This window comes from Aquila chrysaetos, chromosome Z (assembly GCF_900496995.4).
Source record: "Aquila chrysaetos chrysaetos chromosome Z, bAquChr1.4, whole genome shotgun sequence".
Taxonomy (NCBI): domain Eukaryota; kingdom Metazoa; phylum Chordata; class Aves; order Accipitriformes; family Accipitridae; genus Aquila; species Aquila chrysaetos.
In genome coordinates this window covers 84,657,400-84,685,241 of record NC_044030.1, presented here as the reverse complement: position 1 = coordinate 84,685,241, position 27,842 = coordinate 84,657,400, and the positions used below count along the sequence as shown (strand labels likewise).

Below are 27,842 nucleotides of genomic sequence, written 5' to 3'. Positions count from 1 at the left end.
GGGGGTCTTGGCAGCGGGCAGAGGCGCGGGCCGACGCAGCCCCCCCCCCGCGGGAAGGCGGCGGGACCCGCGGCCCCAGCGCGGAGACTGGCGCATGCCACAGCCCGCCTCGGCCCCGCCGCCTGCCGCTGCCCGCCGCCGCCGCCGCCGCGTCTCGGCTCCCGGCCCCTTCATGCGCGGCGGACGACATGCCCGTTTTGTAGCCGGGGGCCCCTCCTCTCGTCCCGCATGTTCAGGACCAAACGCTCGGTGCTCGTTCGGCGGCTTTGGCGGAGCCGTGCGCCCGGCGGTGAGGAGGAGGAGGAGGAGGCGGCGGCGGGTGAACCCGGCGCGGCGGCGGCGGCCGAGGCCCGGGCGCATGTCTGCGGCGGCGGCGGGGGGCGCGGGTGCTGCCCGGGCAAGGCGGGCCGCGGCGGGCGGGCGTCCGCGGGCGCGGAGGCGGAATTGAAGGCGCTGACCCACGCCGTGTTGAAGCGGTTGAAGGAACGGCAGCTGGAAGGCTTACTGCACGCCGTGGAATCCCGCGGCGGGGCGCGGACCCCTTGCTTGCTGCTACCCGCCAAGGCCGACTCCCGGTTGGGTCAGCACTGGTACCCGTTGCCGGTGCTGCTCTGCAAGGTGTTCCGCTGGCCCGACCTCCGACACTGCTCCGAAGTGAAGCGGTTATGTTGCTGTGAATCCTACGGCAAGGCTCACCCCGAGCTCGTCTGCTGCAACCCGCACCACCTCAGCCGGCTCTGCGAGCTAGGTAGGCGGCGGGGATGGAGGAGGAGGAGGTGGGGGGGGGGGGGGGGGGGGGGGGGGATGCGCTCAACTTTAATTTTTCCAAGAAAAAAAAAAAAAACCCAAACCAAAACCCCCAACAAACTTCCCGTCGCCGTGCTTTATGTATTTTATTTTTTTTTAATTATTTATTTAGGGGAGGGGGTGAGACCCCCGACCCCCCCCCCCCCCCCCCCCCAAGCCCCGGGGAGGTGCTGCTCTCCCTCCCCGCCGTCCCCGCTCGGTGCCGGGGGATTAGGGGCCGCCTGGCGCGGGCTGGCCGGCCCCGGCGCTGCCGCGGCTCCGGCGAGCCAAGGAGGCCCCGATCAGACAGCCCGAGCGGCAGATAGCAGGGAGACTGGCGCCAGACGGCCCCTTTTGTTTATCTGACAGCTAAATATCAAGGCAATCACCGCCTCGCTGCCCTGCCTCCAACCCCCAGAGCTAAGACAAACAGTTTTGCTAAAAGAATGCCACTGTTATCATAAGTTCCTATCTTTTTTCTTTCTTTTTTTTTTTTTTTTTCTTTCTCATGGCTCTGCCTTTATTTTCTCTGTACTTTTCTAATTCCAGAGTCTCCCCCTCCACCCTACTCCAGATATCCAATGGATTTTCTCAAACCAACTGGTAAGTGGACTTTTTCAATGCAGACTGCAGATAAAAAAAGGGAAAACGGCCCCTTTCTCAGGGGAAACGTCTCCCGCTTTTGTCACGCCGCGACGCATTTTGCTTTTGGGCTGCTTGCGTGCTTCTGCGCCTCCTGATACCCCTGGAAGAATGAACATGTCATTTATCTAAGACACCCTCTGCACAAAGTAGGATTCTAAAACTCTGGCAGGAAACTTTAGGAGGGATTGCAATGCAGCACAGGCCTTCGCTGCTCCGAGTCACTTGGAAAGCTGGGAAAAACCCTGGGCTCCACTTGTAAATGGCAGTGCTCTGGCACCCCTGCGCTGAATTTGTAGGGATTTAGGTTGGGATCCAGCACAGCTCGGGTTAGCATCTCCCTGATGGCTGGGAATCCCATTGAGCCTTGGCAAATGGAATTGGTAGAAATCTGTCTGTGTTTTAAAGGAGCCTCATCCCGCCTCATCAGGTTGAAAAAATTGGGAAAGGGGGGTTGAAAAGTTGGGGTTTTTTTTTCTTTTTTTTTTTTTTTTGCATGCCTGTTGCTTGTAATTGAATGTCAGGGTGCCAGGGGAGAAGCCCATTTGAGGCTGGCACCAGCTCTTTTGCGGTTGTCTGCATAAACTCTTGGTTGGCAGCGAGCTCGCCGGGTGTGAGATAAATCGGCCTGGAAGAAGGAGGAGAGGTGGGGGGAATCGGAAACGGGGGGGCGCTGGGGGATGAGCAGATCCTGGCTCCCCGAGGATTACTGGGTCTGGAGCGTTGGCTGGAGCGCGGTGGTCCTGTGGTCGAGTCCCTTGGTCCCAGCAGGCAGGAGGGACACAGCGGTGCAGGGAGGCAGAGAGAGATGTCTTTCTGAAGACCAATACTATATTTTTTTTTTTATTGGCCAAAAAAAGCAGTTTCTGTAAAATAACTGCTCCTCAGTTTCTCAGGACTAAAAGAAACCCCGAACTTGAGGTTGCTTTGGACACATGGGGTACCGTTGTGGGGTCCCATCCTGCCCACTACTCCCTCGGAGGCTGGACTGTTGTTTTTCCCCTCTGCAAACTCTTCAGAAAGGCTTAACATGTCTTTTTATGCGTTGTGGAAATAAGCAAAGCTGTTTAACAAACAGTCGGATTGCGAAGACTGAAATATTTTGCCTCGGCATGAAAAAACAGGAGATAAAGGCTCATGAATGAAAGAGGGTTATCGGGAGTAGGTTCAACATCCCGAGCACGTGCTGGGATGCAGAAGGGTTGTTGCCTAATAGACTCTGAGGGTCTGCTGGGTTGCAAGGTTTTGTGGGTTTGGGCGAGATTGGCATCGTCTTCGCCTGCGTCCCTGCCGGGGAACGCTTCCCCAAAAGTTTACATTTCTGCCTTTGAAAGCCTTTCTTTCCACCCAGCGATGGTCCCGGCGTGGGATGCGAAGGGGTTCGGAGCTGCAGGAGAGAAGGGTTAAAGCTTGCTTTGGGTTTCCTGTAAAGATGTTAGGATAAATCTATTAGCAGGGTTTAAACATCCAATCTGCCTCTGCCAGGACCTCATTTTCAGTTAGCCGAGTGATATATTTATTCATTAGCAAGTGTTGACATAAGGTAGCAAAATGTGTGTAAACAGAAAAGCCGCAGAACATGAATGTGCCATTTCGAAAGGAAAAGTTATTCCTATCGGCCAATAGGAAGTGATTAACGCTGCCCATCGGAAACGCAGAAACAACTGGGTTACTCACCAAAAAGTCCTCCTTTTTTTTCCTTTTTAAAAGAAAAATCCACTTGGCAGCTGAACTCTGACTAACGGGGCCGCGACAGGCACAAGCGGAGCCTGGAAGTCTGTTGTTGCAGGTGGGTTTTGCAAGCTCAGGGTTTCTCGGCGTTTCCTCTGCGGAGGGACCGAGGGTTTCCCGTCCCAGCACCGGTGCCATCTCCTGTGGCACTTTCCCAGCTGGATGTTGAGGATCGCTCGCCACGGGCTGGCTAGAGGGAAGAGGGATGGTAGATGACGATGGGAAGGTGTGAAGCCTTTTACCTGGCTGATGCCCGTGAGCCGTCTTCTCCCGTGGGACCTCGGGTGGGAACGGTCCCACCATTTAGACTTGGGCAGCTGCATCTGCCAGTGGAGCTGGGAACGTGCATCCAGCAGGAAACTTGTGCTTTTTCCATCAAGCGTGATAGTGGTCATAAAAATATTTAAGCGTTTAGCGCTAGGTCTTGTAAGTGCTTCGTACGGGCAGACGGACAGGAATGCCTGGACCAGCATGGGCTCTGGCAGCGGTTGCCGGTGCCCATGATCATAGAATCACGGAATGGTTTGGGTGGGAAGGGACCTTTAAAGGTCACCTCTCCAACCCCCTGCCATGAGCAGGGACATCTTCCACTAGATCAGGTTGCTCAGGGCCCCGTCCAACCTGACCTGGAACGTTCCCAGGGATGGGGCATCTCCCACCTCCCTGGGCAACCTCTTCCAGTGCCTCACCACCCTCATCGTAAAACATTTCTTCCTTACATCTAGTCTGAATCTCCCCTCTTTTAGGTTAAAACCATTGTGATGGAGATGACATTTTTTTTGGAGGTGATGGAGGTTGGGAGAGGCTGTGTCGCTGGCTGGAGGAAAGCGGGGATGGGCAAGGAGCTGTGGGCAGTGAGATGGTCATATTGGTCTGTGTGCTGCTAGGATAGATCTGGTGTTTGTATGCTTGCTGTAGAATGGAAGGATCTGCCCTTGACAGCCAGTTTATCTGCGGGAAGGCTGCAGGACCGGGCTGGCTTGCTCATTCATCAAGGAGAGGACTTCTCTTCTCACAAGGGCCGGTTGCAGGGATGGATGGCGGTGGCTTGCACGGGGCCAGGCTGGCTCTGCAGTGCTGGAGGCTTGTGGGCGCTCAGCATCCCCAGTATCCCTGCAGGAGCTGCCGCCTGGGGCTGTGCTGGAAGCGAGATGGATAGTGGTGCCCCCAAATAATTCACGCGGATCTTTTGACCCATCATTAAGTGCAACAAGGGGTTGCAAGTCGCTGTGTCCGTCGTGCTCCAGGGTGGCTGGTCATGGTGGTGCTGGATGACGCACTGAGATGTTGCTGCAGAGCCCAGTGCCCTCCTGTAGCATCGATTTTCCGGGGAGTTGGAGGCTTGGCAGCTTCCAGGAACTATTCGACCCCTTGCAAGGTTGGGCTGGTGACCACCAGGAATAATTGTATGTCTCTGTGATGGTTTTATATTGTGGGAAGGCAGTTTTGGGAGGAGATTCCCAGGCAGTTGGCTTGATCCTACCTCTGATCCTGCAACCTCTCTTGTGCTGAAAATAAAACAAGCCCAAGGACCCACTACTAGCGAGAGCCCTCGACAGATCTGTGGGTGACGGGAAGAGTGCGAGGATGAAACCAGCCACGTGTAGGGCAGAGAGCCCCCAGGACGGTCCTGCTTTAGGGCTTATCCCGCGCCTGGCCATCGTGCTTGGTCTAGAGTGAAGGTGCATCAGCTCTGTGTCCTCTAAAGAGTCTTCAGAGGGTAATTAATTGATGAAGGGCACTGGCTGTTTGATGATGGGACGCAGGGAGGGAGCCGACGGCTGTAAAGCAGTCGTGAAAGCGCATCACCCCATTGCTAGGGTTATGCATTTTAAGTCAGGGCAGGATTCTCTCCTGCCATCCTGTCCGATGTGCTAACAGAAGACCTGGTCGTGTACGATCCCTAGAGCAAGAGAACATGGAAAAGGCAAATGATGTCCTTTATCCCAGAGGGACTCTTATCAGGGAGCTGTAACTGGGGGCCCACAGAGCCCAGCTGGGTGGTCCAGCCTGCGTTCAGAAAGCATCTGTAGTAGCCCAAGCGGTTGAAGCCAGCTCAGGGAGAGGGCGTGGGGAATCTTCTGTCTGGGTTAGAAAGGGTTAAAAAAGAAAAAAACATACTTCTTTGAAGCATAGAAAGCACTACAAGGCATTTAGAGAGTGTATCGTATACAGCATTTCACAAGTAAGTCCATTTCCTGTCTCCCCTATTGTTTTCGGTTTGATTAAGTATATCCTGTTAAACTGTATATTCCTGTTAGGGCTTCTACTTTACTCTGATAAAATGAGGTTATGCGGACAGGAATTTCTTTTTCGCTGGGATTTCAGGGATGAAATCTGGAAAAATGACTTTTATCAGTAAGGAGAAAATTATCTCTGCTCTCCTGGTGGTGGCCCTTGCTTTGAGATACAGCCGTGAGGAAAATGATGTCATCAGGGAGCCCAAATTTGATGAAACCCAAAGTCCCCGACAACCTGCTGAGGACCAGTAGGTTCCGTGAACTTCACGGATCTTCTCGGGCTCGTCCTTGAGCTTGTCTCCCCCGTGGTAGTGACCGAAAAGCTGGAGTTTGCCTGTAGGACCGGGGGGGATCGGTGTTGGCTTGTGGCTGTTGTCGCCTGGAGGAGCGGGCTTGGGATGGAAAGGTCCAAACCTTGAGCTCGAACACCTCCATGGCATGAGGAGAAACCTCTGATGGGGCGGCCGATCTTCCCCTGCCCTTGCCCTTTGGGGGTGCATGGAGGGGTAGATCCAGTTGCCCACCTGTCCCAGGAGGTGACAGCGGGGTGTAAGATCTGCCAGCAGCTGGCGGTGACAAAAATTGAGCGGGGGAACGCAAACGTAGACCGTTTGCCGCAAAAGGGCGGCGATGAGACATTTCCCTTTCGGTTCCCATTTCGGTGAGTTACAGGTGTTGACTAAATCGGGTGCATAAAGCCACGATTTAAGCATTTTTGGGAGCTTGCTTACATCAGAACGACGACAACCTTGATCTCGTTACCCGGTGACTTGGCCGGAGAGGTGGCAGCCAGTCTGTAATTTTTGCCGGTCTATAATCAGCGTTGGCTGGTGATGAAGCGCAGTGCGCAGCCTTGATTGAGGCGACGAGTTAGGGTGGATGCTTCTTGATGAACTACCGTCTCTGCGCGGACAATTAGTAATCGCTTCCTGCTAAACCCTTTGGAATGTGTGTTCTGCTCGCGGCGATGCTGGGAGCCCGCGAAGAACCGCCTATATACTGATTTTTTTTTTTTTTTTTTTTTTCTTTTCCTCTGCTCCAGCAGATTGTCCAGACTCTGTGCCTTCCTCCACTGAAACAGGGGGAACTAATTGTCTAGCCCCTGGGGGGCTTTCAGGTAAGACATCTCTTGTTGCCCTTGATTTTGGCCGCGGGTTGCGTTGACCGAGGGTCCTGACGGAAGGCGAAGTGATGCCGGGGAGTTTTGGGGATGCGCGTCGTTGAGAAAGGCATGCTCGAAGGGGGAGTTAGGTTTCGTTTCAGTAGCAGCCGCGTGCCTCTCGTGCAGAGGATGTGTTGAAATCCCAGGCGAGGTTCTCCATCCCCGAAAGCCCATATTTCCTTTGAATTCCAGCCTTAACGCTCCATTAATTTTCGGAGCGAGGCAGGAAGAGGCGTGTTGGGGAAGGCTAAGCGATGTCGGCCACCCGTTCGTTCGGATGCATGGATTATCGGAGCAGGTGCGGTCGTGCCTTGCAGAAGGATTTGGCGTCAAGCTCTCCTTGACTTGGTGGTGGTGGTGGCACCTCTTGTCTCTGGGACGAGAGCCAGGCTTGGGCTTTGCTCCTGGTAGGGTAACCGGCATCCCACATCTCACGTGTGAGGCCCGTGGTGCCCAGGGAGGAAAGGTGACCCTGTTTTTTGCAGAGGGAGTTGGACTCGGTGAGCCCTATGGGTCCCTTCCAACTTGAGATACTCTGTGATTTTCCCTCGTTTTCCCGTTCGCCATCTCCTTCAGCCTCCGGGTGCCGTTACGGGATGGGGGTTCGGAGTGTGGTTCCCCTGCCCTTCTTGGGCTTTTCACAGAATGCTTTGGCTTGGAAGGGACCTTGAATGGTCATCTAGTCCAACTCCCAACACCTTTTCCAAGGTGTGATGTCTCCAACACCTCATCTCCCGATGCTGTGGCTGGGCTCCGTTTCAACCAGGATTAAAGTGTCTGAAACCATGTACCTGCGTGTACTCGCTGATGTTTGAAGGTGCTTCCCTTTGTGGGGATGTCTCCCTGATTTATGATTTATTCATCGCCCTGAAACTGGAATTTCAGAAATAGGTCGGCGGCGGCCGCACGCGCGTGTGCATCTGCCCCTGCCTCTCTCCAGGAATTGCGTTTGGTGTGGATGTCTTTAAGTGAGCCTTGTTTGTTTTTCTTTGGGTGTAATATATACCCTGTCTGTTATTTGAGAGGGGAGCATATTGTTTGTTCAAAGGCCCTAATGAGAATTAATCAAACGGAGGGGGAGAGGGAACAGAGAAACTTGTCGCTGTTTTTTTTTTTTTTTAAATGCAGAAGTCTTTGGGGTTTTTCTTTATTTTTTTGCTATTGGAGCTTATAGCTTTAGGGAAGAAAAAAAGAGGCTGTAAGAAGAAAAAAGACAAGAAGCAAAACAACACAATAAGGATGTTGTTAGATCCTTTTTTTTTTTTTTTTTTTTTTTTTTTCCTTTTTCCTCCTGAAATACACCCATTGCGGAGGGGAGGAGAGAGTTCAGTTCCACAGGATACCACATGAAATAAGCAGAGGAAGTACTCGCTTTTAAAAGGGGGCTTTCTGTAAGGTTCAGCCTATTGATAACATCTCGTCTGGCTGCTCTGCTCCCGAAGGGAAGGCGGGAGGTGGGGGCTTGGGCTGCAGGAAATAACACGGCTCGTTCCCGGTGCCTCCCGAAGGGCCGCGGGAAGGGGAGCCCCAGCTCCTTAGTAGACCCTCCTCCCCAAAAGAAAGCACGTTCCCCCCTGAAAATGCCTTTTTTTTTTTTTTTACTTATTCTATTTTTCTTATTTCATTGGATTGGGGTTTTTTTTTTTTTTTTTTTTTTTTTTTTGGTCTTCCTTATCAAAGGTTCCCCCCCTCAAAGCCTGGAAACAGAACCTTTTACGATCATTAACCGCTCTTTTTTCCTCCCCAAATGTAATTGTAGCCATTTAGTTTAATGAGGAGCTGATAGGAGAGTTGACTCATGAAGGGATACGGTTAGCTACCCAAGCCCTGAAACAAAGCCGAATGCCTCCACATGAAAGAGCATTTGTTTTGAATTTGCTCTGATTTACTGGCATCTCCCTTCCGCGCGCAGAAGTGCAGCGCTGAAAATTCCCAACTGGAGAGACCCAGTGGAGAAAGGAAAATAAACGCACTTTGCAGCAATCCTCCAAAGCTCACTTTCTTCTTTTTTCTACCCCCTCTGCATATTTTAGTTAGCAGAAGGGTGTATTTGAAGAGGGCTTTAATGAGTTATTGGCGGGGTACATGGGGAGCGCTTCGGCTTGGTCTTATCTGTAAGTTTGGGCAGCTAGGGATCGGGGATGCCAGGTGGAGAATCCAGCATCCCTCATCCCCTCCGGACCAGGGCTGTACGCACTGGATTTGCGGTTCCTTGATGAAAGGACGGCTTCAAGAAAAGCAAAAAAAACCCCCAATTTTAGTAGATTTGGAGCAGGAGGCTGTGGAAGATATCATGGGTGGATGGGGGTGGTGGGTTCCTGTAGCATCGTGGTCAGGTTGGGCTTTGGCCACCAGCGATGGGCGGTGGATGCTGGTGTGGTAGCGGTGTTCCAAGTCAGTAGACCCGTTTTAACGTCTCGAAGCTGGAAGGGTAGGATTTAGTGAGGCAGATCTCTCTCTCAGCACCAAGAATTTGGGAATGGGGCCAGCCTGGGGTTCACAGCTACTCTGGCAGGGAAACTGCCTGATGGGGTCGAGAGGACGATGGCAAGAGGAGCATTAAAAAGGGGAACGAAGCGAGCACCCTTGCAGCTCTCCGTGAGGATTCTTTGATGATGAGGAGTCTCAGGTCTGGCCACCGCCGGGGTCGCAATCTCCTCCTGGAGGCCGAAGGCAGTTTCATTGATGGATACCAGAGGCACTGGAGGATGTGGGAGGGGGAGCGGCACGGCCGGGGGGATGTATGGGGAGTGTTTTCCCCGTGCGATAACTGATCTGAGCCGCTCTTGCCCTCCCTCCTCTTTCTGTTCCCCTTTCTGGCCCAGGAATGCGATATTGAGTAGTCCTTCATGCCGTGCTGGTGTCTTCTTCTCATCCCACCTCTGCTGTCTTGTCCCCAGCCATCCCCTTCTCCAGCTGATGCACCCCTCGCTCCTGCCGAGGCGCTGGCTCTCACTTCCATATTCTTGCCTTTATTTATTTTCTTATATCTATTTTTATCAGTGGTGGCTCTGTGGGTAGGTCAGTTCTCCTCGCTCACGGTGTCTCCCACCGAGATGGTTCTGCTCAGGTATTACAGTCCAGATCCTTTTTATCCTTGACGTGGTTAAAGAAGAGAGCAAAAATACCCCATTGGAGATAAAAATAATTTCTGTAAATAGGAGACAGAGGGTGTTTTTTCCTGTATTTTGAGCTGACTCGTTCTCAGCAGGTGTGTTTGGTTATGACTCTTCTTTCAAACAAGCAAAGCCATGCTTGGAGAACCTGGAGGTTACCGGCCCGTGGTCCGGTGGCATCTGCTCGGTGAGAGCCGAATTCCCGTATGACCCACGGAGGAGCTCTGCTCCGAGGGTAGAAGCGAGCTGATGGTGCTTGATGGTGTTGGTGCTGGGTCTCCAGGGAATGCTCTCCACCCAGCCCTGGACGTCTTCCTCTTGACCTGTATGTGGCATGGGACTGGTGGCTCTCGGCTGATGGAAGGTTGTGGTGCCCGTGGTGGGTGAGAAGGTTCTCCTGCAGGATGGATGAATGGTGCTGGACCTGCTGGCAAAGCGAAGCTCTCCAAGGCCATCAGAGAGGGAAAGCAAGATGAGCTGGCTTGTGTTCTTGCTACCTCCACTGCTTTTTTATTTATAGGGGTTATTCGTAAAATACCAAAATCAAGAGTTTACCCAGATTTCAGCCCAATCCCGTTGACTTGCCCCAACTCTGGAACCACCCCAGGGTCTCCTGGAGCCAGTGGACGTTGGGTGACAATGCTTGGTGGGTGCTGGACCACAGCTCTGCAAAGCTTGAGGCTGGGAGACCTGCAAGGCTCTTCTGGGGCAAGCGCAGCCTCAGTTTCTCCCTTCTGACTCCTCTGCACCGAAAAGATGGGAAAAGACCACCGGAGGGGGGAGAAGCATCAGCATCGCTCCCTGCTCCGCCTCTCCCGGCGGTGGGACCTCGTCTGGTTTAAGGGACTGCTTGGCTGAGTGACATTTCATTCCGAAATCGTGAGCAGGCTGGGAATGTTTCACTATGCCTCTGATCCCCGCTGGTATCTGCTCGCCGGGGAAGAAGCACCTTGTCCAAATCCGGAGCTATTCGCCCCCCGAAGCGGCTCCCCATCGCTTCCCCCCCCCACCATGTAAACAGGATCCCACACGGTTTCTCCGGCAGAGTCCTGCCTGTGTTTTCCCATTTCCCCCCTCCTTCCACCTCCCTCTCGTACAGAGTTTATAACCTCCTGTGAAATGCCTTTATTTACAAATTGGCATCCTATTATAATCTGAAATTGAGACATCTTCCTGTGGAACTAGGATTGTATATTTGTCCCAGGGATAAACAATTGCTTGGGAATTTTTTTTTTTTTTTTTAAAGTCACTTCTTCTCGGTTTATTTTTGAGCATACGTCCTTTTTATATATATATATATTTTTTTTATTTGCTTTGAGCATCGCAGGGCATCGCACCCTTTCCTTCCCAGCCTCGTTGGATCCACGACCCCCTACCCCGCATACCTAAAAAACACCGTCCCGTCCTGGAAAGGACAAGGTTATCAGGGGTTAACGCCAAGATGACAGCACTGGAGCCTCTGGAGCAAAGCAGGCTGCCTGCCAGGCTAGGAGCCTCCCGGCTCGCCTCGCACATCATCTGACCGTGGCCGGCGGGGAGGAGGGAGCCGGCGCTTGGCACCGACCCCGGGGCTCTTGGCTTGGCCGCCCGCTCCGGCTCCTTCGGCCCCGTGGGTTTTTTTGGGGTTTTTGGGTTTTTTTTCTTTTCTTTTTTAAGGAGGATTTCGCCCTGCGGGGACCCCCCCTGGGGACGCGGTCGGGATAGCCCCCGTGCTGCTGCGGGGATGCTGGGGGCATCGTCCTCCCGGCTCCTGGCTCTTAGCTACTTAAAATCCCCCCCCCAAGCAAATAGGACCCATTTAATAATTAATTTTAAGTCTTCCAGAGCCTTCTGATCCTTTCCTAGATACTCTTCGAGGATGGGTTTTAAAAAAAACCTGACGGCAAAGCGCTCCCCCCATTAAAGGCCGGGCATTCCAATCCATCCCCGTACAGCTCCATTAAACCCATTTTGCCGGCCGCCAACGGATTTTCCCAACCAAACGGCGCCTTGAGAGCAGTTGACGATAAAACGCAGAAGACGACCCCACGGTGGCCAGCGAGTCCTCCGTGGCGGGGACCACGATGGGGACCACTCGGGTTTTATCCCGCAACCTGGCGCTTTTGAGGGAGGCGCAGGAAAAAGGTGAATTTGGGAAGTTAGGTGTCAATTCAAACCATGCGCTGCTCGCAAAAGATGTCCCGATGAGCGCCGGCAACTTGATCGTTGGGGACCTTTAAAACTCGGTGGGACAAAAACACTCGTAGAGGAGCAGCCCCGGGCTGGCAGGGATGCGGGCTGCATCGTTTCCATCCCCGCTGTCTGCCAGCGGGTATCACTTACGCTAGAGGAACCAGTAACATTAACCACATGCATTTCCCCGCCGCCGGCATGGGGCGGGGGGGGGGATGCCTATTTCTAACCGCGGCGGCCAAGACCGTAAACGTCGACGCTGGGTCGGAACGGGGTGCGAACCCATTTTTGGGGGCACGGGGGGAAAGCGGGGTGTATGGAGCATCCCCCCCCCAGCCTTAACCGGGTGCGGTGGGAGGGCGGCGGGTGCTGGCCGGAGCCTGGCGCGGGTGGGTGCCAGCCCCACCGCCGTCCCCGGCCGGCTTGAATGACCCACGCCGCAGGCTGGCCGCCTGCCTACTGTCACAAAGGAGCTTCCTTTCCAGTTTATTTTCAGCACGGAGATATTATTAACCGCTGAGGCACGGTCTCTGTTCTAACCACCCTCGCTTTTTGCCTAAATCGCTTTGTTTTCGCCCCCCGTCGGCGTGCCGAAGCCGCCGGCTTGGCTCCGGTGCCGCCGGGGTACCGGCTGCGTCACGGCTGCTGTTGAGGAACGGGAGGGCGCGGAGAAGCGAGCGGCCTGATCCTGCACGGGGCTGAGGTCGGGGAAGGGAAGGAGCTCGGTGTCTCGCAGGATTTCCGCCCGCTGGCTTTGGATTAGCCCCTTGGTTTTGGTTTTTTTTTTTTTTTTTTTTAAATTTTTTAACTTCTTCTTTCAAGAAAAGCAGCACCTTGGGTGTTGCCGGCTGCCTCTTTCTCTGCAGTTTATTTTATTTTATTTATTTATTTACCTTTTTCTTTTTTTCTCTTCTTTTTTCTTTTTTCTCTTTTCTCTTTTCTCTTTTCTCTTCTTTTTTCTCTTCTTTTTTATCTTTTTTCTCTTTTTTTCTCTTTTTTCTCTTCTTTTTTTCTCTTTTTCTCTTTTTTTCTTTTTTTTCTTTTTTTTCTCTTTTTTTTTCTCTTCTTTTTTTCTCTTTTTTTCTCTTCTTTTTTCTCTTCTTTTTTCTCTTCTTTTTTCTCTTCTTTTTTCTCTTCTTTTTTCTCTTTTTTTTTCTCTTCTTTCTCTTTTTTCTCTTTTTTCTTTCTCTTTCTCTCTCTTTCCCTTTCTCTCTTTCCCTTTCTCTCTTTCCCTTTCTCTCTTTCCCTTTCTCTCTTTTTCTTCTTTTTGAGAAAAGAGGTTTTCTGGGCAAGCGTTGCAGGGATTTTCCATCCCCTTCCAGGGCAGGGTGGGGGCTCGCATCCCCTGTGCACGGACCTGCCGCAGGAGCCACTCTTGGGGGGTCTTTGCCAATGGGCTCAAGTCCTCGGATCCTTTTTCCAGGGGAGTTTGTGCTATTGGGGATGTGATGTGGTGTTTGCTAACAGCCAGCCCTTCTCTCCCCTTTCTTTTTTTTATTTTCCTTTTTATTCTTCCCTTGGTTTTTTCCCCTCCCCTCTTTCGGGTAGCCATTTAAATACGTGATGATAACTTTCACCCTGTTAATTAACAGGAAACATTGGGACAAGACAGGAAATTACATCAGTCTTTTATGAGGAAAGAGCCAAGAAAAAAAAAATACAAGAAAACATAGTTATTAGTGAAAGCAAAGAAAGTGCTGGGGGAGGAGGAGAAAGAAAAGGAGAGAAAAGGAGAAAAAAACCCATTCCATGGGCCCCGCTTTTCCGAGGGAGGCTGCTCCAGTACTTGATTTTATTTTTATTATGTCGAAAAATATTTGACTAGCAGGGTCACCTTTGCTTGAGCGCGACGCTTGAGCTTCCCGAGGAATCTTTTTTTTTTTTTCATGCCTTTTCTCAGCTTCCTTCCCCAAACTGTGAGGCCTAGGAAGCTCTTGGCCGGGAGACTAATTTTGGTTTGGCTGCTCAGCCCTTCAAATTGGTCCCCACCCAGTGTCATTATCTTGGTTTTAACTTGCAAGGGGAAAAAAAAAAACCAAAAAAAAAAAAAACCACCCTGTAAGAGCTGGCTCAGCCCTTCTCTACCCTTTTAACCTCGCTGCATAAAAAAACCTCCCGGCTTCAGCTCCCCGGTTGGGTTGTGCCGGCAACGCTGAAGAACCCCGGGGTGGTTGCAGGAGGTCCCGGTGATGCTCTCGGTGATGCTCCTCCGTGCGCGATGGCAGGTACCCGGCTCTGTGCTCCTTCCTCATCCTCCCTCAGGGATGAAGTAAGATGCCCGGTGGGGTGATTGCAGGAGGCCCCGGTGATGCTCGCGGTGATGCTCCTCCGTGTGCGATGGCAGGTACCCGGCTCTGTGCTCCTTCCTCATCCTCCCTCAGGGATGAAGTAAGATGCCCGGTGGGGTGCTGGGTTTTGGCGAGCCGTCTTTGGGGTGAAGTCTTGGCTCCCGTGGGCTTTCCTGGCTTTTCCCTGAACACCTGAGCAGGTGGAAAGGCAAATTTGGGCATTAAATGAATAACTCCGAACCACTCAGGCTGTTAAGCCTTGTTGCAAATATGTACCTATATGTGTTCATAATAAGCGAGGCTATAGACGGTTATATGTTCAACAAAATCTATTCAACCTATATATAGGTATAGGTTGAATATATATATCTCAAATATATTCAATATATTGAATATGTGTAATTATATATAATATGTAGGATATATTAAATATATAATGAATATATTGTATATATAATTATATAGGTTGAATATATTTTATATATATAATTATATATAACATATATATATAGGTTGAATAGATTTCGTTGGTAGAGCCACCAAAACTGCAGCAGTAAGAGCTGTCTTTGCATTGGAGAAACTCAGGTGTTGGGAAGGTGGTGAAAGTTCACACATCCTTTGCTTTTACAACAGGTGAAGTTGGCTCCGGATCTGGTGATTTTTGGTGACAGAAACTGGTGGGTCGAATTTATAGATGCTAAAAATTGCCGGGCATCGCTGCCGAGGGGAGCACCCTCCATGGCGGGTGATGCAAAATAATACCGGAAGGGTTGCGTGTCCGTTTGCACGTTGGTGTGCAAGGTGAGGTTTTGAGTAGAAAAGCAGGGAAAAATAGCAAAATAGTTGAGGAATTAAACCGTGAGATGGGGTGCTGGTCGCCCACGCGGGACGGCTGCTGGTGACCCCGTGGCTGGGCTCCGGTGGCACCTTCCTGGGCAGAGCGGATGGAGTAAATAACTCCATAAAATCATCCTTCGAGCAGAAATCAAATAACAGGAGTTTTATTTGGAAAAGGAGTTGAGAGCCTGAAGTTACATCACTGCGTTTGAACTGATGAATTCATTTTCTTTGGAAGCCGGGCTGAGACTTTTTAGCTCATTATAAGAAACAAACCCATAAATCTTCATATGCAGAGGCCCATAGTTTTCCTGTTCTTTGTCACAGCCGAGCATGGAAAATGTATCCCGGGTGTCAAGAGCACGAAGCTGTGACACACCTGAGATGTTGCACCACGGTTATTTTCTGGAGCAGGCGGCGTGGTGCTGGGTTTGCCAGGCGGCGGTGCTGAGCCCCGAATCCCCTGGGCTTTGACCCCACGCGGGAGGATGCTGCCGGGTCTCGGCGATGTCCCAAATCCCCTGGGCTTTGTCCCCATGGGGGGATGCCGTTGGGTCTTGGTGATGTCCCAAATTCCCTGGGCTTTGTCCCTACGCAGGAAGATGCTGCTGGGTCTTGGCGATGTCCCAGATCCCCTGGGCTTTGTCCCCATGGGGGGATGCCGTTGGGTCTTGGTGATGTCCCAAATTCCCTGGGCTTTGTCCCCACGCGGGAGGATGCTGCTGGGTCTCCGTGATGTCCCAAATTCCCTGGGCTTTGTCCCTATAGGAGGATGCTGCTGGGTCTTGGCGATGTCCCAAATCCCCTGGGCTTTGTCCCCATGGGAGGATGCTGCCGGGTCTTGGTGATGTCCCAAATTCCCTGGGCTTTGTCCCCACGTGGGAGGATGCTGCTGGGTCTCCGTGATGTCCCAAATCCGCTGGACTTTGTCCCTGTGGGAGGATGCTGCTGGGTCTCCGTGATGCCACCCCGGCTGTGGCGCGGTCCCCACCTGGGACAGGGCTCTGCCGCTGCCACCGAAAGCGGGGTGGGATGAGCACAAGGAGCTTTCTGGGTTTTTGTTGTTTCTTTTTTTTTTTTTTTTTTTTTTTTTTTTTTTTTTTAAATCTGGGTGCTGCCGACCTGCCCCGTTTTATAGCCCGGGGCAAACTTCTGCCGGCCTCCGTCTGCAAAAGGGGGGTGCCAACTCCGCCGGAGCGCCGGGAGGGTTAATTACTTAATGAATGTAATATTCTCTGTAATTGCTAAGCGTTATTAATCCAGAGCAAAGTGAGAGGTGAGGGGAGGGGTGTGTGCGTGGCCAGGCTTGTGAACTCCATCCAAACGCCGTCCGTCCCTTGCTTGCCCCCGACCCGTGTAGGGACTGATGCCGTCCGTCCGTCCGTCCATCGGTCCGTCCGTCCGTCCCTGGGCGGCGACCCTGCCTGTACACGAGCGTGCTTTGCCGCCTGCTCTTAGGAATAGGCGTGATTAGATTATGAAGGCAGACAGAAGTAATGATTAACTTTTTCAGTCTGCATGCTGTCTCCAGTCTGGCGCTGGGTGTTTTTTTTTCCCCCTAAGTAGGCCCTGGCCCCGCGTCGACAGGGTATTAGGTTGTAAAGAAAGCCAGGAGGAATGAAGGCAAAGGAGGGAGGGGAAAGGGGGGGGGAGCCTTTTCCATCGGATCCGGGACTGGAATTTATTGGCAGGAATGCAGTAAATGCTCCAAATGCCAGCCCAGCTAAACAGTTTTCATAATTGTTACGGAGCGGGGCACGACGAGCGTGAAAAGGACTTTTGTTCCAACCCTGCTTTTTCCATGGGTTTACATCCCTGTGAGGGATGCTGCTCTGGGAAAGGGAGCTGGGGGAGGTGGCTTCTTTTTTTTGGAAGGGGGGGGAACATATATTTATGTCTGTTTTTAGTCTTTGGGGAGAATTCTAGGTCGGTGTGCTGCGGGGAGAGGCTTTTTTTTTTTTGGTATTGAAACGAGAGCGGCAGCAATGCCGCGTGTGCGTGGAATGCAGTTAGGGGGGGGAAAAAAAAAATCCTAACACACATCTGTGTATTAGGTATCCGTTTGGAAATGCTAGACTGCTCTGCTTCAGGTTTTATTAAGGTCTTTACAAGGTTTTTAACGTGTAACCCACATAGCTACATGTTGTCAGTGGAGAGCTGCGGCTTTCCTGGGGGCTGTATCCCTGTCCTCCCCGGGGCATCACCGGGTACCGCGCGACCTCCTCCCCTCGCAACAGCGGAGCTTTATTTTTAATTGCAAAAGGTCTTCATCCTCTAAAACCGAGCTCGGTGGCCACGTTGAGGGGGGGGTGGCATGGCCTGGTGGCCTCTGGTGGCTTCAGCATCCGCGTCGGTGATTTATCCCCGCGCTGAGGGCGATGGGCAGGATGCTGTCACGGGAACCTCCAGCACAACCCAAGCCGGGAGAAATATTTTGGCAAGCTCATCCTGGGGTCTGATGGGTGTCGTTGTAGGTCGGGAGCCCTTTGTGTGCTGGTTTCTCCTTCTCGGAAGGTTTCTGGTTGAGATCTGGGTTGGGTATGGGTGGAGAAGAGGTGTGTCTTGGTAGCTGCTGAGGACGGAGCACGGAGGTGTTTGCTCATCTCGGGGAGCTGGGGCTGGTACCAACCCCCAGTCGCTCGGTGGTTGTGCGGCAGCATCTCATGAATGCTGGCTTGGGCTCCCTGTGTTCTCCAGAGGAGCCTCTTGGCTGATTGGTATTAAAACGCGATTATTCTGGGTTGCTATCAAGGTGGGGGAGGAGGTCGGGGGGTGCACGGGGCTGTGGAGCATCTTGCAACACCTCCTGAGCCAGCAAATCCTCCCAGGACATCCCCACCAGCACAGGAGAGCAGCAATGGGGACACGTGCAGCAAAAAATAGGATTTCTGGGTTTTTTTCCATGTGGACCTGCATGCCGTCATGCCTATCTGGGTGGCCTGGGGGTCTTAAAATCCTCATGGATGTTGGGAGCACCCCTCTGGAAGGGTCTCCCCTCTTGAAGCGTCCCTTCGTCCTACCCGGCCGCCAGGTTGGAGCTTGGGGAAGGGATTCCCGTCCTACTGCTTTTTTGAAACAAGGGAAAAGTTTTCCCACACCTTTGAGGAGTGCAGGAGGAGAGGCAGATAAAGAAGGTTCTTTAAATTAAAACTTCAAAAATAATTAGACTGACTGTATACTAAACAACAGCAAAGAGGCCCATTTACTGTAAATATTATGAATGGATTTGGCTGGCTTCTTCATCCCCACCCTTCCTCTAAGGCTTTTCTCTGAGCCGAGTCGAAATTCGGCCTTCAGACAGCACGGTACTCTATAATTTGCATGGCTGATGAGGCCCGAAGCCTGGTACGGAGGAAACTGGAGTCAGCTGGCTCCTCTCTAACCGCTGGAGACAGGCAGACAGGCATTTTTGGTGTGTGCCTGCGTATTTTTTTTTCTCCCTCCTTGTAGCTGCAGCCTTGCTTGGCTTTTAAAGAACATGGGCACAAAAAAAGGTTCGTCTCTTCTCGAGTCGTTTTTAGCCGTGGTAATTGATTAATCACTGTAATTAGACAGTAGCAGTGACTAATAGGATGTTTATGAATCAAATTTCTGGTTTGGTGGACTCCATGAACTCAGCAGTTTCACTTTGGTTCTTTCTTTGCTGTCCTTCGATGCAGGGGACATCGGGGAGCTGGGCTTCCTTCACACGTATATATTGGTCACCCTATATTTCTCTTGGACATCCCTCCTGGGCCAGCCTTGGCGTTTGCCATACTGGTGCCCGCTCCTGAGGCTTTGTAGGTCTGCCACAACGTGCTGGCAGGGACCCTTTCTCGGTTTGTTTTCTTGCTTTTGTGTCCCATCCCTGGATTAACCCTCAAAAGGTCAGGGCTGAGTTCCAGGCTGGGAGAAGGTTGACTCAAGGTGCCACCAAGTTGGGTTGGGAACCTTAGGGAATGTCCTCAGGGATCAGTCATCTCTACCCACTGTCTAACCCGACCTCGTTTTTGTCCTGATTTCACAAGAGGGTTTCCCAGCCATGGTGAAGGCGATGGAAGTTCTTGGTTGGGTCACCAGGGGACCGAGCAGAGCGCTCCCAAGCTTGTAGGTCGCCGCTAACGTGAGTGAACCGAAGCCCTAATTACAAATATTGGGAGACCCCAGGCTCCTTCCCCTGATGGCTTCTGCCAGATTTTATCCTCTGTCTCCCCATCAGACTCGCAAGGTTTCAAATCTGTTGGCAACATCTCCGCTTCTGGATTACCAGCACTTTGAAAACTTCAGCAAACTGAAGCCTTCGGGGGGAAACTCAGGTGGACGTTTATTTTCGTGCAAGGTTGACTTACTTTGCTGGGAGCGAGGAGGCATTTCAGTGATTGGGTGGACAACTTGTTAGTAAATTAAAGAAATAATCTTAAGGCTCTTTAGCCTGCATGACTCCTGTGTATGTTGAGTAATAAGAGCTGCCTAATTAGACATAGACACAAATTTATGGTCTAGCCTGTCAATCCGCGGATTAAGGACTCCATAAGTACCTACTGACATGATGGGCTGTAATGGCTCCTAAAGAGATGTTATGGTCTATCGTGTCAATAATCCACAGATTAAGGGCTCCCTAAGCATGTGTTGACGTGACTGACTGTCCCAGCTCTTTGGGGGCTCTTGTATTGGCGCGGTGGAGGGACCCCATGGGCCAGCTTGGGTGGTGGCATCCCTGCCGTAGGTAAGGGTTTATTTTTCTCTGCAAACAACAGGAGCTTAACACATGACCATCCTCTAAATTAGCCTTTCAGAAATCATCCCAGCCATCAAAAGCAGGGGGAGGGTGAGGAAGCTGAAGCTGTCTAGGCCTTGTGTGCAGGGAGATATAAAAGGGTTGGGGCAAACATTGCCGTGGGTGGTGTCTCCGGGCTGCCCACAAACTCCGTTAAAGGCACAAAGACCCTTTTCTGCAGCAGGATATATCCTTTAATTTGGATTTTTTTTCTTTGCTTTTGCAAAGCATACCTGGAAATCTGGCTTTGAAGGATTTTTCTTGGTTTTTTTTTTTTGTTTGTTCCCCTGCCCAAGTAGCCTGTAAATCACCCAAGAGACTAGAAAGGAAGTAAAATTTCCCTTTTTGGTGCCCGTTTTTCTTTGCTTTGATGAGCTGCGTGGTTGCACGTCATGCTCGGTGTTCTCCTCACCTTGATGTAATGCCTGTTCGCTTCTCGAGTAAGAGTTGAGGGGTGCGTTTTTCCTGAGATCCTGCAGAAACAGCATTTGCCAGTAACATGAGGGGCAAAACTGCAACTGGAGTGCCCCGAGCTGCCCTGAGGACCCTCAAGAAGAGCACGCAAAACCCCATAAAAAGCTCAGGGGTTTGCGTCTCCATCTCGACGAGCAGGAGAAGATGGGGCCATGGCTCTGCTCCGGGCTCGCAAATGCCGCTTAAGGTCAGCCAAGAGAGATTACCGGGCGCGAGACGTGCTGAGCTTGGTCTCAGCCTTGGCCCTGGCCAGACGACACGTTGTGCTGACATCAGTCCAGCCAATTTTTTTTTAAGCACAGATGCCCTCTGTGTGTGCTGTCGGATAAAGAAGGAAGGACCGTAGGTTCATCTGCTCGTCGGCGGTGCTCACATCGCTCGTTTTCCAGCAGAAAGCTGCCTCCTGGGAAGCCAGGCAGGGATCTCGCCACTTCTCCAGGTCTCCTTGGTGCCCCAGGAGCCTACGTCTGGGTCCTGGTCCTTCTAGGAAAGGTCCATAAGACCAATCTCCTTTTGGTGCTATGATTTCTTGGTGGACATCTACATTAATTTATCTGTTGCTTTTACCCATTTGTGTTGGGTTATCGGTCGTGCGTGCGGTGTCACCTCCGCAGGTGGCTCAGGTGAAGGTACCACAAAACCTGAGCAACCTGATCTAGTGGAAGATGTCCTCGCTTATTGCAGGGGGGTTGGACTAGATGACCTTTAAAGGTCCCTTCCAACCCAAACTATTCTATGATTCTGTAAAAATGAGGAGACTTTCGTTAGCGGTTCAGGTTAGGTGATGCCACGTTGAATATTGCGTCAGGGTTGATGTTTGGTGGGAAATCCAGCCCCAGGGATCACAGAGGAATGAGGGAGAGGAGGGGGTGTGATAGTGAGAAATTGAGGAAGAGCATGAGAAGATGCTCTGGGTCAAAGCTGCTCTTAAAAAAAAAAAGAATAATCTATAAATACATATATTAAAAAAAGTATAAATACATAGTTTGAAACACTTCTACAGTTGGATAATTTAATTTGTGTCTAATCCTAATACCACTGAGGAAAGATCCAATTACAGGCATTTAAAAACCTAATCAGGAGCGCAGTTGTATTCCCATTTTCAGCGACAAGTTGTTATTATCGCAGATATCAGTGACAATTTAGATAGCTCTTGACTTGATCAGATGGGAGTAGTCCCGGCGGGTGAGATAGCTCAGTGTGTGTTAAACTTGCTGTTTTCTTTAGAGGTCGGTTGATTACAGGAAAACCTTTAGCTATGTCAAAACAAAACAAAGCAAAACAAAAGATCCCCAGCCCACCTCCCCTCTACGTTCATGAACTTGGCACCGGGACAAGGCTGAGATCCAAAAGCTGGCCAGGAGCTGTGGTGGTGTTGGTTTGTTTTTTGTTTTTTTTTAAATCCAATTTTGCTGAAATGTTTCAGTTCCTCCCGAATGAAAAAAGAACTTTTTCTTCCCAAACTCCTAATAAAACTGCCAGAGCTCAGAAAGAAAAAGTACAGATGATACGGTTTTATCATCTTAAAAGTGTTCATGTGTCGAGGAGAGAAGCCACACCAGAAATTTCGTGCCACTTCCAAGCGACATGAGATGCGAGTCCTCCTGCCACAGCCCGGGAGAAGCAAGCATGGGGCCGTTACTGATAAATTTGGGTGTTTCCATGGTGTGAATCTCTCATACCCACCTTCATCTGGACCTCCTTGGTTTCAGCAGCTTTTAATTTTGGGGGGTTATTGCTCTGGTGTCCCATCCTCCAGGATTTCTCTATGGATGTAGCATTTCCCGCAGCATCCCTCCCTGGAGCAGGATGATGCCCCGAGCCCACGGGCAGCATGTGCACACCCGAAGCTGGAGAAATCCTGGCTGTGGCCTTTTATTGAGCAATTTTGGGCAGGACTTGGTGTTCACGAGGGTCAAGGCGGGTGCTGGGGAACCTCGTAGCCTCCCATGCTGGTTGGTGTGTTGGGAAGAAGCTGGGATGATGCTTTTGTGGAGGACACTCCTTCCTCTCCAAGGGGTGCACCAGTAAAAGTCAGGGCAGCCCTTTAGGAGGGTGTGAAAAATAGGGGAAAAAATCAGTTTTTCAATGGGAATGTGATGTTGAATAACATGGTTGTGCTGGGGCATCGCCGTCTTCATCACCATCCACACCAACCTTCCAAAAAGTGTTACGCCAAAGACTTTGGGGTATCAAAACTATTGCCTTAATTTCTCCCTTTCATGCAGAAGGGTGCTCTGCTTCAGATGGCTGTTCTCCGTAGACCCAACTATAAGTGATCAATATGACCAATTCTCTAAATTCCTGAGGGCAGACTTGCTTTATTTTCAGTTATTTGTTTTTTTCTTTTTTTTTCTCACAATAAGCTTGCACAATGCGCTGGGGGGAGCCTGATGGAGCCCCTAGGCAGGCTGTAATGCAAACCATGGAAAATACTAATAAACCAGTGATAGCAGCAAATGGAGGGATGCTTAATAATGAAATAATAGTGCGTATGTTTATAGCATTAAACATTATCATTGTTTGCTGGAATATGGGAATGCTCCCGGTTTGCTGGGAATTTTCCAGGCATTTAGAAAGGGATGTGTTTGCTCCAAGGAGCTCATAAAAATGATGCTTTTAACTCAAAACAAGAATCCCAACGCGTTTCTCAGCCATTTCTGGGCTGTCACGCGCAAGGATATGTTGCGGGTGATGTGGCTGCAAATTTCCCAGTATCTGGGTTTTTGTGGGGGTTTGCGGCAGGCGGAGACAGGCGTTGGATGGTGGGTCCAGATGAACCCGGCGGGGCATTTTGGGGCAAAATCCACCTATTTGCTTCATTTGCCCACATCCGTAGTCATTGCCACCTAAAAAGGCTTTTGGGGGGAAAAAAAAAAAATCTCCATCGCTGCAGGAAACATCTCTGCGTCAATTTTTCCTCCTCTCCTGCAACCTCCTCTCCTGCCTCTGCCGCCCGAGTGATGCCACCGGCTTTTCCCACCCCTTTTCCCAGCGGATGCCAGAATCAGGGAGGCGGGTGGGAGCGGGGAGGCTCCGCCGGGGTCCCAACAACCATGAAAAGCAGCTTTGGTGGCGGCTGGCAGGGAGGCCTGATCCTGTTTATCCGAGCTCAAGCCTTATATTCTCATGGCTTTTTGACTAGACATCCAGTCAACAGCCGAATCCCGCAAACGGAAGAGGCTCTGGCATATTTATACTGTGTGCTGGCATTGGCTCCTTAAAAAAAAAAAAAAAATATCCCGGATTACCTAAGACTTGTCCTTGAGGTCTGGTCACCCCATGTCATTGAAAAACCTAGTGGGATTCATTCATGAACTTCCAGCCCTCCATAAAGGTCTGTTCATTCATAGCCAAGGCAGTTTTCTTTTTTTTTTTTTTTTAAGGTTTCTTTTTTTTTTAATGCGCTGGCAATTAAATAACTCTTTGTAAGCGGCAATGAGCTACTTGTTAAGTGGTCTTCACTAATGCAAGCACAAATATCAGGTGAAAAAGTCTTTTTTTTTTTCTTTCCCTGCCTCCTCCTGAAAGGGATGCTTTTATGTTCATATAAATGAAAACCTATAGGAATTTCAGCAGGGTTCAATGGCTGCTGCTCCAAAATTCCCTCAGCTGCTGTAAAACAAAAAAACCCAAGAAGCTCTGAGCATCGCTGGCAGGCAGTCGGCGGGGAGGGCGCGGCGGAGGGGGGCGATGGGTGGTCGAGATGGGGACGGATCCAGGAGCATCTTCCCCCTGGATGCAGGAGCATCCCCCTCCCAAATTCCTCTCTCTCCTGGGCATCCCCCTCCCAAATTCCTCTCTCTCCTGGGCAGGTGGGGGAAACACCATCCTGGGGGGGGGGGGGGGGCGTTTCTTGCCCCACTGGGTGCACCCTTGGGTGGGGGGCACCCCATTTGGGTTAGGGAGGAGGTAACCCAAGCCGCCAACCCTGTCCCCCTTTGGTCCCTCGCGCGGTGCCAGCTTTCAGCAGGATGTGAAGTTATCCGCAACAAAGTCTCGGGAGGCACGGAAAAGGGGAGATGGAAGGACAAACCGGGGCACACCTCGACGGATGCTGTCCCGGGGACTCCCCCCTTCTCCCACCGCCAGAACCCCCATCCCCGGTTTCACCTGGGAGCGAGGGTCCTATTTTGGGGCGTACACAGTCAGGCCCATTTTTAGTAGCTGCCTCCAGCAACTGGAGAAATATTTTCCTTGCTGGCATAGAAATGAGGAAATTAAAAGTGTGTGGCTGGGATTTTTTTTTTTTTTTTTTTTTTTTTTTTAAAGCACAGTGCAGGGCTTGAAGCGCGACTCGGAGACGGGAGAAAAACGCCTGCGCTGGGGAAACTGGCTTATTAATAGCAAAAAAATATAGAGAACAGGGCGGCCGGCATGCCGCTGCCATTGCTCATGCTGGGGGGCGGTTTGGGGGGCTGCCAAGGTGATTGAGGGAGAGCTTTGGGGTGCTGGGTCACCCACCATCCCTGGTCCCATAGCTGTTCCCATGGTGCAGGGGATTATTTCGGTAGCACTCACTAACTTGCATTCCCAGCTTGATTTTTTTTTTTTTTTTAATATATATTTCTTTTTTTAAATACAATTCTAGAGATGACTAGTTCCCAGGTCTTAACATGCTTCCCAAGGCTGGAAGGAATTACCTGCTGAGCAGCGCTGGGCTGCTAGGGATCCTCCGTCATGAAAAGGGGCTTTTTCATGTTTCTTAGCCGCCCCTGCTTGCTTTTTCCTCCTAAGTCGTATCCTTGCTGCTCACACGGGGTAGCTATGGGCAAGGGAGTTGAAAGAAGGGCTATGGGAATGAAGCTCTGGGTTTTTTGGGGCCATTTTTGTTAGGAAGCGTGATATTTCTGGTCGCCGCCCTGCCGTCGCCTGATGGTGCTTCTCGTGGGTCGGGGCTTCATCCGACGTCTCCATCCTCTCCATCACCCAGGCTCTGCCTACGGGCAAGGAAAAGCCCCATGAGCTAGAGCAGGCGAGTCCTTGGCTCCTCCAGTCCCATGGGATGACCTTCAGCGTGCTTTTCTTAGCAGCGTCTTGGGTTTTTTTGGTGTCTGTGCACAGTAGATAGTTGTTTATGGAAATGGATCTGTCATTTGGTGGGTGTAAATAAGGGGTTTTAGGGTGTTTGGTCTTGCTGGATGCAGCTGGCTGGAGCATCTCGTCTCCTGTTGGCACTGAAGGTGGTCCTAGGGATGGCTTGGGTGAAGGATGGCTGCGCTGCGGGTGCTGCTGGTGGGTCTCAAGCCACTTTTGAGGGCAGACCTGGTGATTCAGGACCCATAACTCCAGCCAGAGCTAGGAACTGAAGCAGCACGGGAATCCCCCAAACCTGGGTCAGCTTAAATGGTCTTAATAGTGGCCTTAACACATGGCTTTTGGAAACGGTGGCTGTGCTGTGGGCATCATGAAGACACGGGCACGCAAGGACCTGCTAGCATTGCGTCGCTTTTGGGTCGTATTACCCACCCCCCGGCGCTCAATTTTACCTTTTCTTCCTTTTTTTCTCCTCTTCTGTAGATTCCCAAGTTCTTCAGGAGCCGGGGGATCGGTCACACTGGTGCGTGGTGGCATACTGGGAAGAGAAGACGCGTGTGGGTCGGCTGTACTCTGTCCAAGAGCCCTCCCTGGATATCTTCTATGATCTACCTCAGGGGAATGGTTTCTGCCTCGGACAGCTCAACTCGGACAACAAAAGCCAACTGGTGCAGAAGGTCCGCAGCAAGATCGGCTATGGCATCCAGCTCACCAAGGAAGTGGACGGCGTGTGGGTGTACAACCGCAGCAGTTACCCCATCTTTATCAAGTCGGCCACACTGGACAACCCCGACTCCAGGACGTTGTTGGTTCACAAAGTGTTTCCAGGTTTTTCCATCAAGGCTTTTGACTACGAGAAGGCGTACAGCTTGCAGAGACCCAACGACCATGAGTTCATGCAGCAACCATGGACCGGATTTACTGTTCAGATCAGCTTTGTGAAAGGCTGGGGCCAGTGCTACACGAGACAGTTTATCAGCAGTTGCCCGTGCTGGTTGGAGGTTATTTTTAATAACCGATGACTCGAGACAGAGTGGACTCATGACATTTATACTACTTTGCTGCTATTATTTCCTTCTGAGTGCTTGCTTTTCATGCAAACTTTTTGTTTTTGTTTTGTTTTGTTTGTTGTCCCCCCCCTGCCCCGTTTTGAGAAATAGCTTATGGAAAGATTTTTTTGCCTTGGGTATTTTGATAAATATATCTATTTTCTAAAAGTGTGAATGACCAATAACTCAGAAGGGCGAGAGAAGGGTGCGGGGGGATGGATCGCATACGATAATTATTTCACGCCTCTGAAAGGATTATCCTATGTGATCGATGGATTCAGAAGCCACTTGCTATATGTTACAGCTCCTTCTCTTGGATAAAACAACAAGATACCTGTATTTTTTACGCACCACCTTCCCCTTGCCACCAGCCATCCCCGGTGACGGTGACACCAGGTCCCCTTCCCCAGCGGTGCTAACCCCACGTTGCCGCCGAAGGATGGTGCAAAACCTTCCCAACCAGGTCCTTATCCACCCTTTTAATTTTTATTTTATTTTTCTTGTTGCTGGGTTCACGTCTTGTCACTGTGTTCATCCTTCCACTGCCTTTTTTCTTATGGTCATGGATTGATGCAAGGGGAGAAAACAACGGCGGAGAAACCTCGTGCATGGCCCGTGCTTTATAATTTGAGCTGAGATGTGAAGCGGCAGAAGCGTAAGCCTAAAAAACAAAACAAAACAAAACAAAACCAACAAAACAAATGAAAAACAAATGGGAAAACAAAAGAAAAAGTGTTCACGATAGTTGGTCTGTTGTAACCTGCTTAGATCAGGTTATCCCGGTACCATCCTATCTGGAAATGCAGTTGTGCTTTCATTTCTTCTTGAATTCATACACGAGTATGATACTTTTACACTGTTCTTAGCTCAATGAGCATGTTTAGACCTTAACATAAGCTATTTTTCTAAATATAAAGGTTTAAATGAACAAGAGAGCATTCTCATTGGAACTTTAGCATTGTAGTGCTTTGGAAATAAAACACACAAAAAAAGGACTCCTTAAAAAAATCCTGAGATTTATTAAAGAAAAAAATGTATTTTATGTTATATATAAATATATTATTACTTGTAAATATAAAGACGTTTTATAAGCATCATTATTTATGTATTGTGCAATGTGTATAAACGAGAAAAAAATAAGAAAGATGCACTTTGCTTTAATATAAATGCAAATAACAAATGCCAAATTAAAAAAAAAAAAAAAAAAGAACACGAGATTGGTGTTTTTTTCTATGGGTGTTATCATCCAGATGAATGTTTTTTCTAAAGGAGTTTATGTTCCATTAAAAAATAAAAACGTACACTTGATCCCAGGCTGTGCCGAGTGGCTTTTTTAGTGGCGGGGATGAGGCAGGCAGGAGAGGTGCTGCTCTAGGTGGGTACCGCGTGGGATCGGCCGTGAGGGCACCCGCCCCAGCCCTGTGTGGGACCTCTCCGGCGTGGGTAGCACCCAGGTAGGGTCAGTCCTGAGCTTTGGGCTCCGTTGGGCTGATTTTGGTGCACGTGGCTCTGGGCTCCCCAGCTTGGATGCACCCAGTCAGTCCCAGTCTGG

General features: G+C 50.7%; 1 protein-coding gene across 3 annotated transcripts; it reads left to right on the top strand.

The window, feature by feature from the left end:
- On the top strand, positions 1 to 27,598 carry SMAD7 (SMAD family member 7). 3 transcript variants are annotated; one of them, XM_030005449.2, is made up of 4 exons: positions 1 to 748; positions 1,336 to 1,389; positions 6,445 to 6,516; positions 25,725 to 27,598. In XM_030005449.2, exons 1-4 carry the CDS (start codon positions 229 to 231, stop codon positions 26,261 to 26,263), a joined length of 1,185 nt encoding a protein of 394 aa, XP_029861309.1. In that variant the 5' UTR covers positions 1 to 228; the 3' UTR covers positions 26,264 to 27,598. The 3 variants fall into 3 exon arrangements, with proteins under 3 accessions (XP_029861309.1, XP_029861308.1, XP_029861310.1); XM_030005448.2 differs by having other exon boundaries at positions 6,442 to 6,516; XM_030005450.2 differs by lacking the exon at positions 6,445 to 6,516.
- Positions 27,599 to 27,842: the final 244 nt, after the last annotated feature.

What these genes read in the sequence shown, in the direction of transcription:
- SMAD7 (XM_030005448.2), top strand. Translation starts at nt 229, where the DNA reads ATGTTCAGGACCAAACGCTCGGTGCTCGTTCGGCGGCTTTGGCGGAGC. An exon ending in GGATTTTCTCAAACCAACTG is followed by an intron (nt 1,390 to 6,441) that starts GTAAGTGGACTT and finishes CCTCTGCTCCAG; the next exon opens with CAGATTGTCCAGACTCTGTG. An exon ending in AGCCCCTGGGGGGCTTTCAG is followed by an intron (nt 6,517 to 25,724) that starts GTAAGACATCTC and finishes CCTCTTCTGTAG; the next exon opens with ATTCCCAAGTTCTTCAGGAG.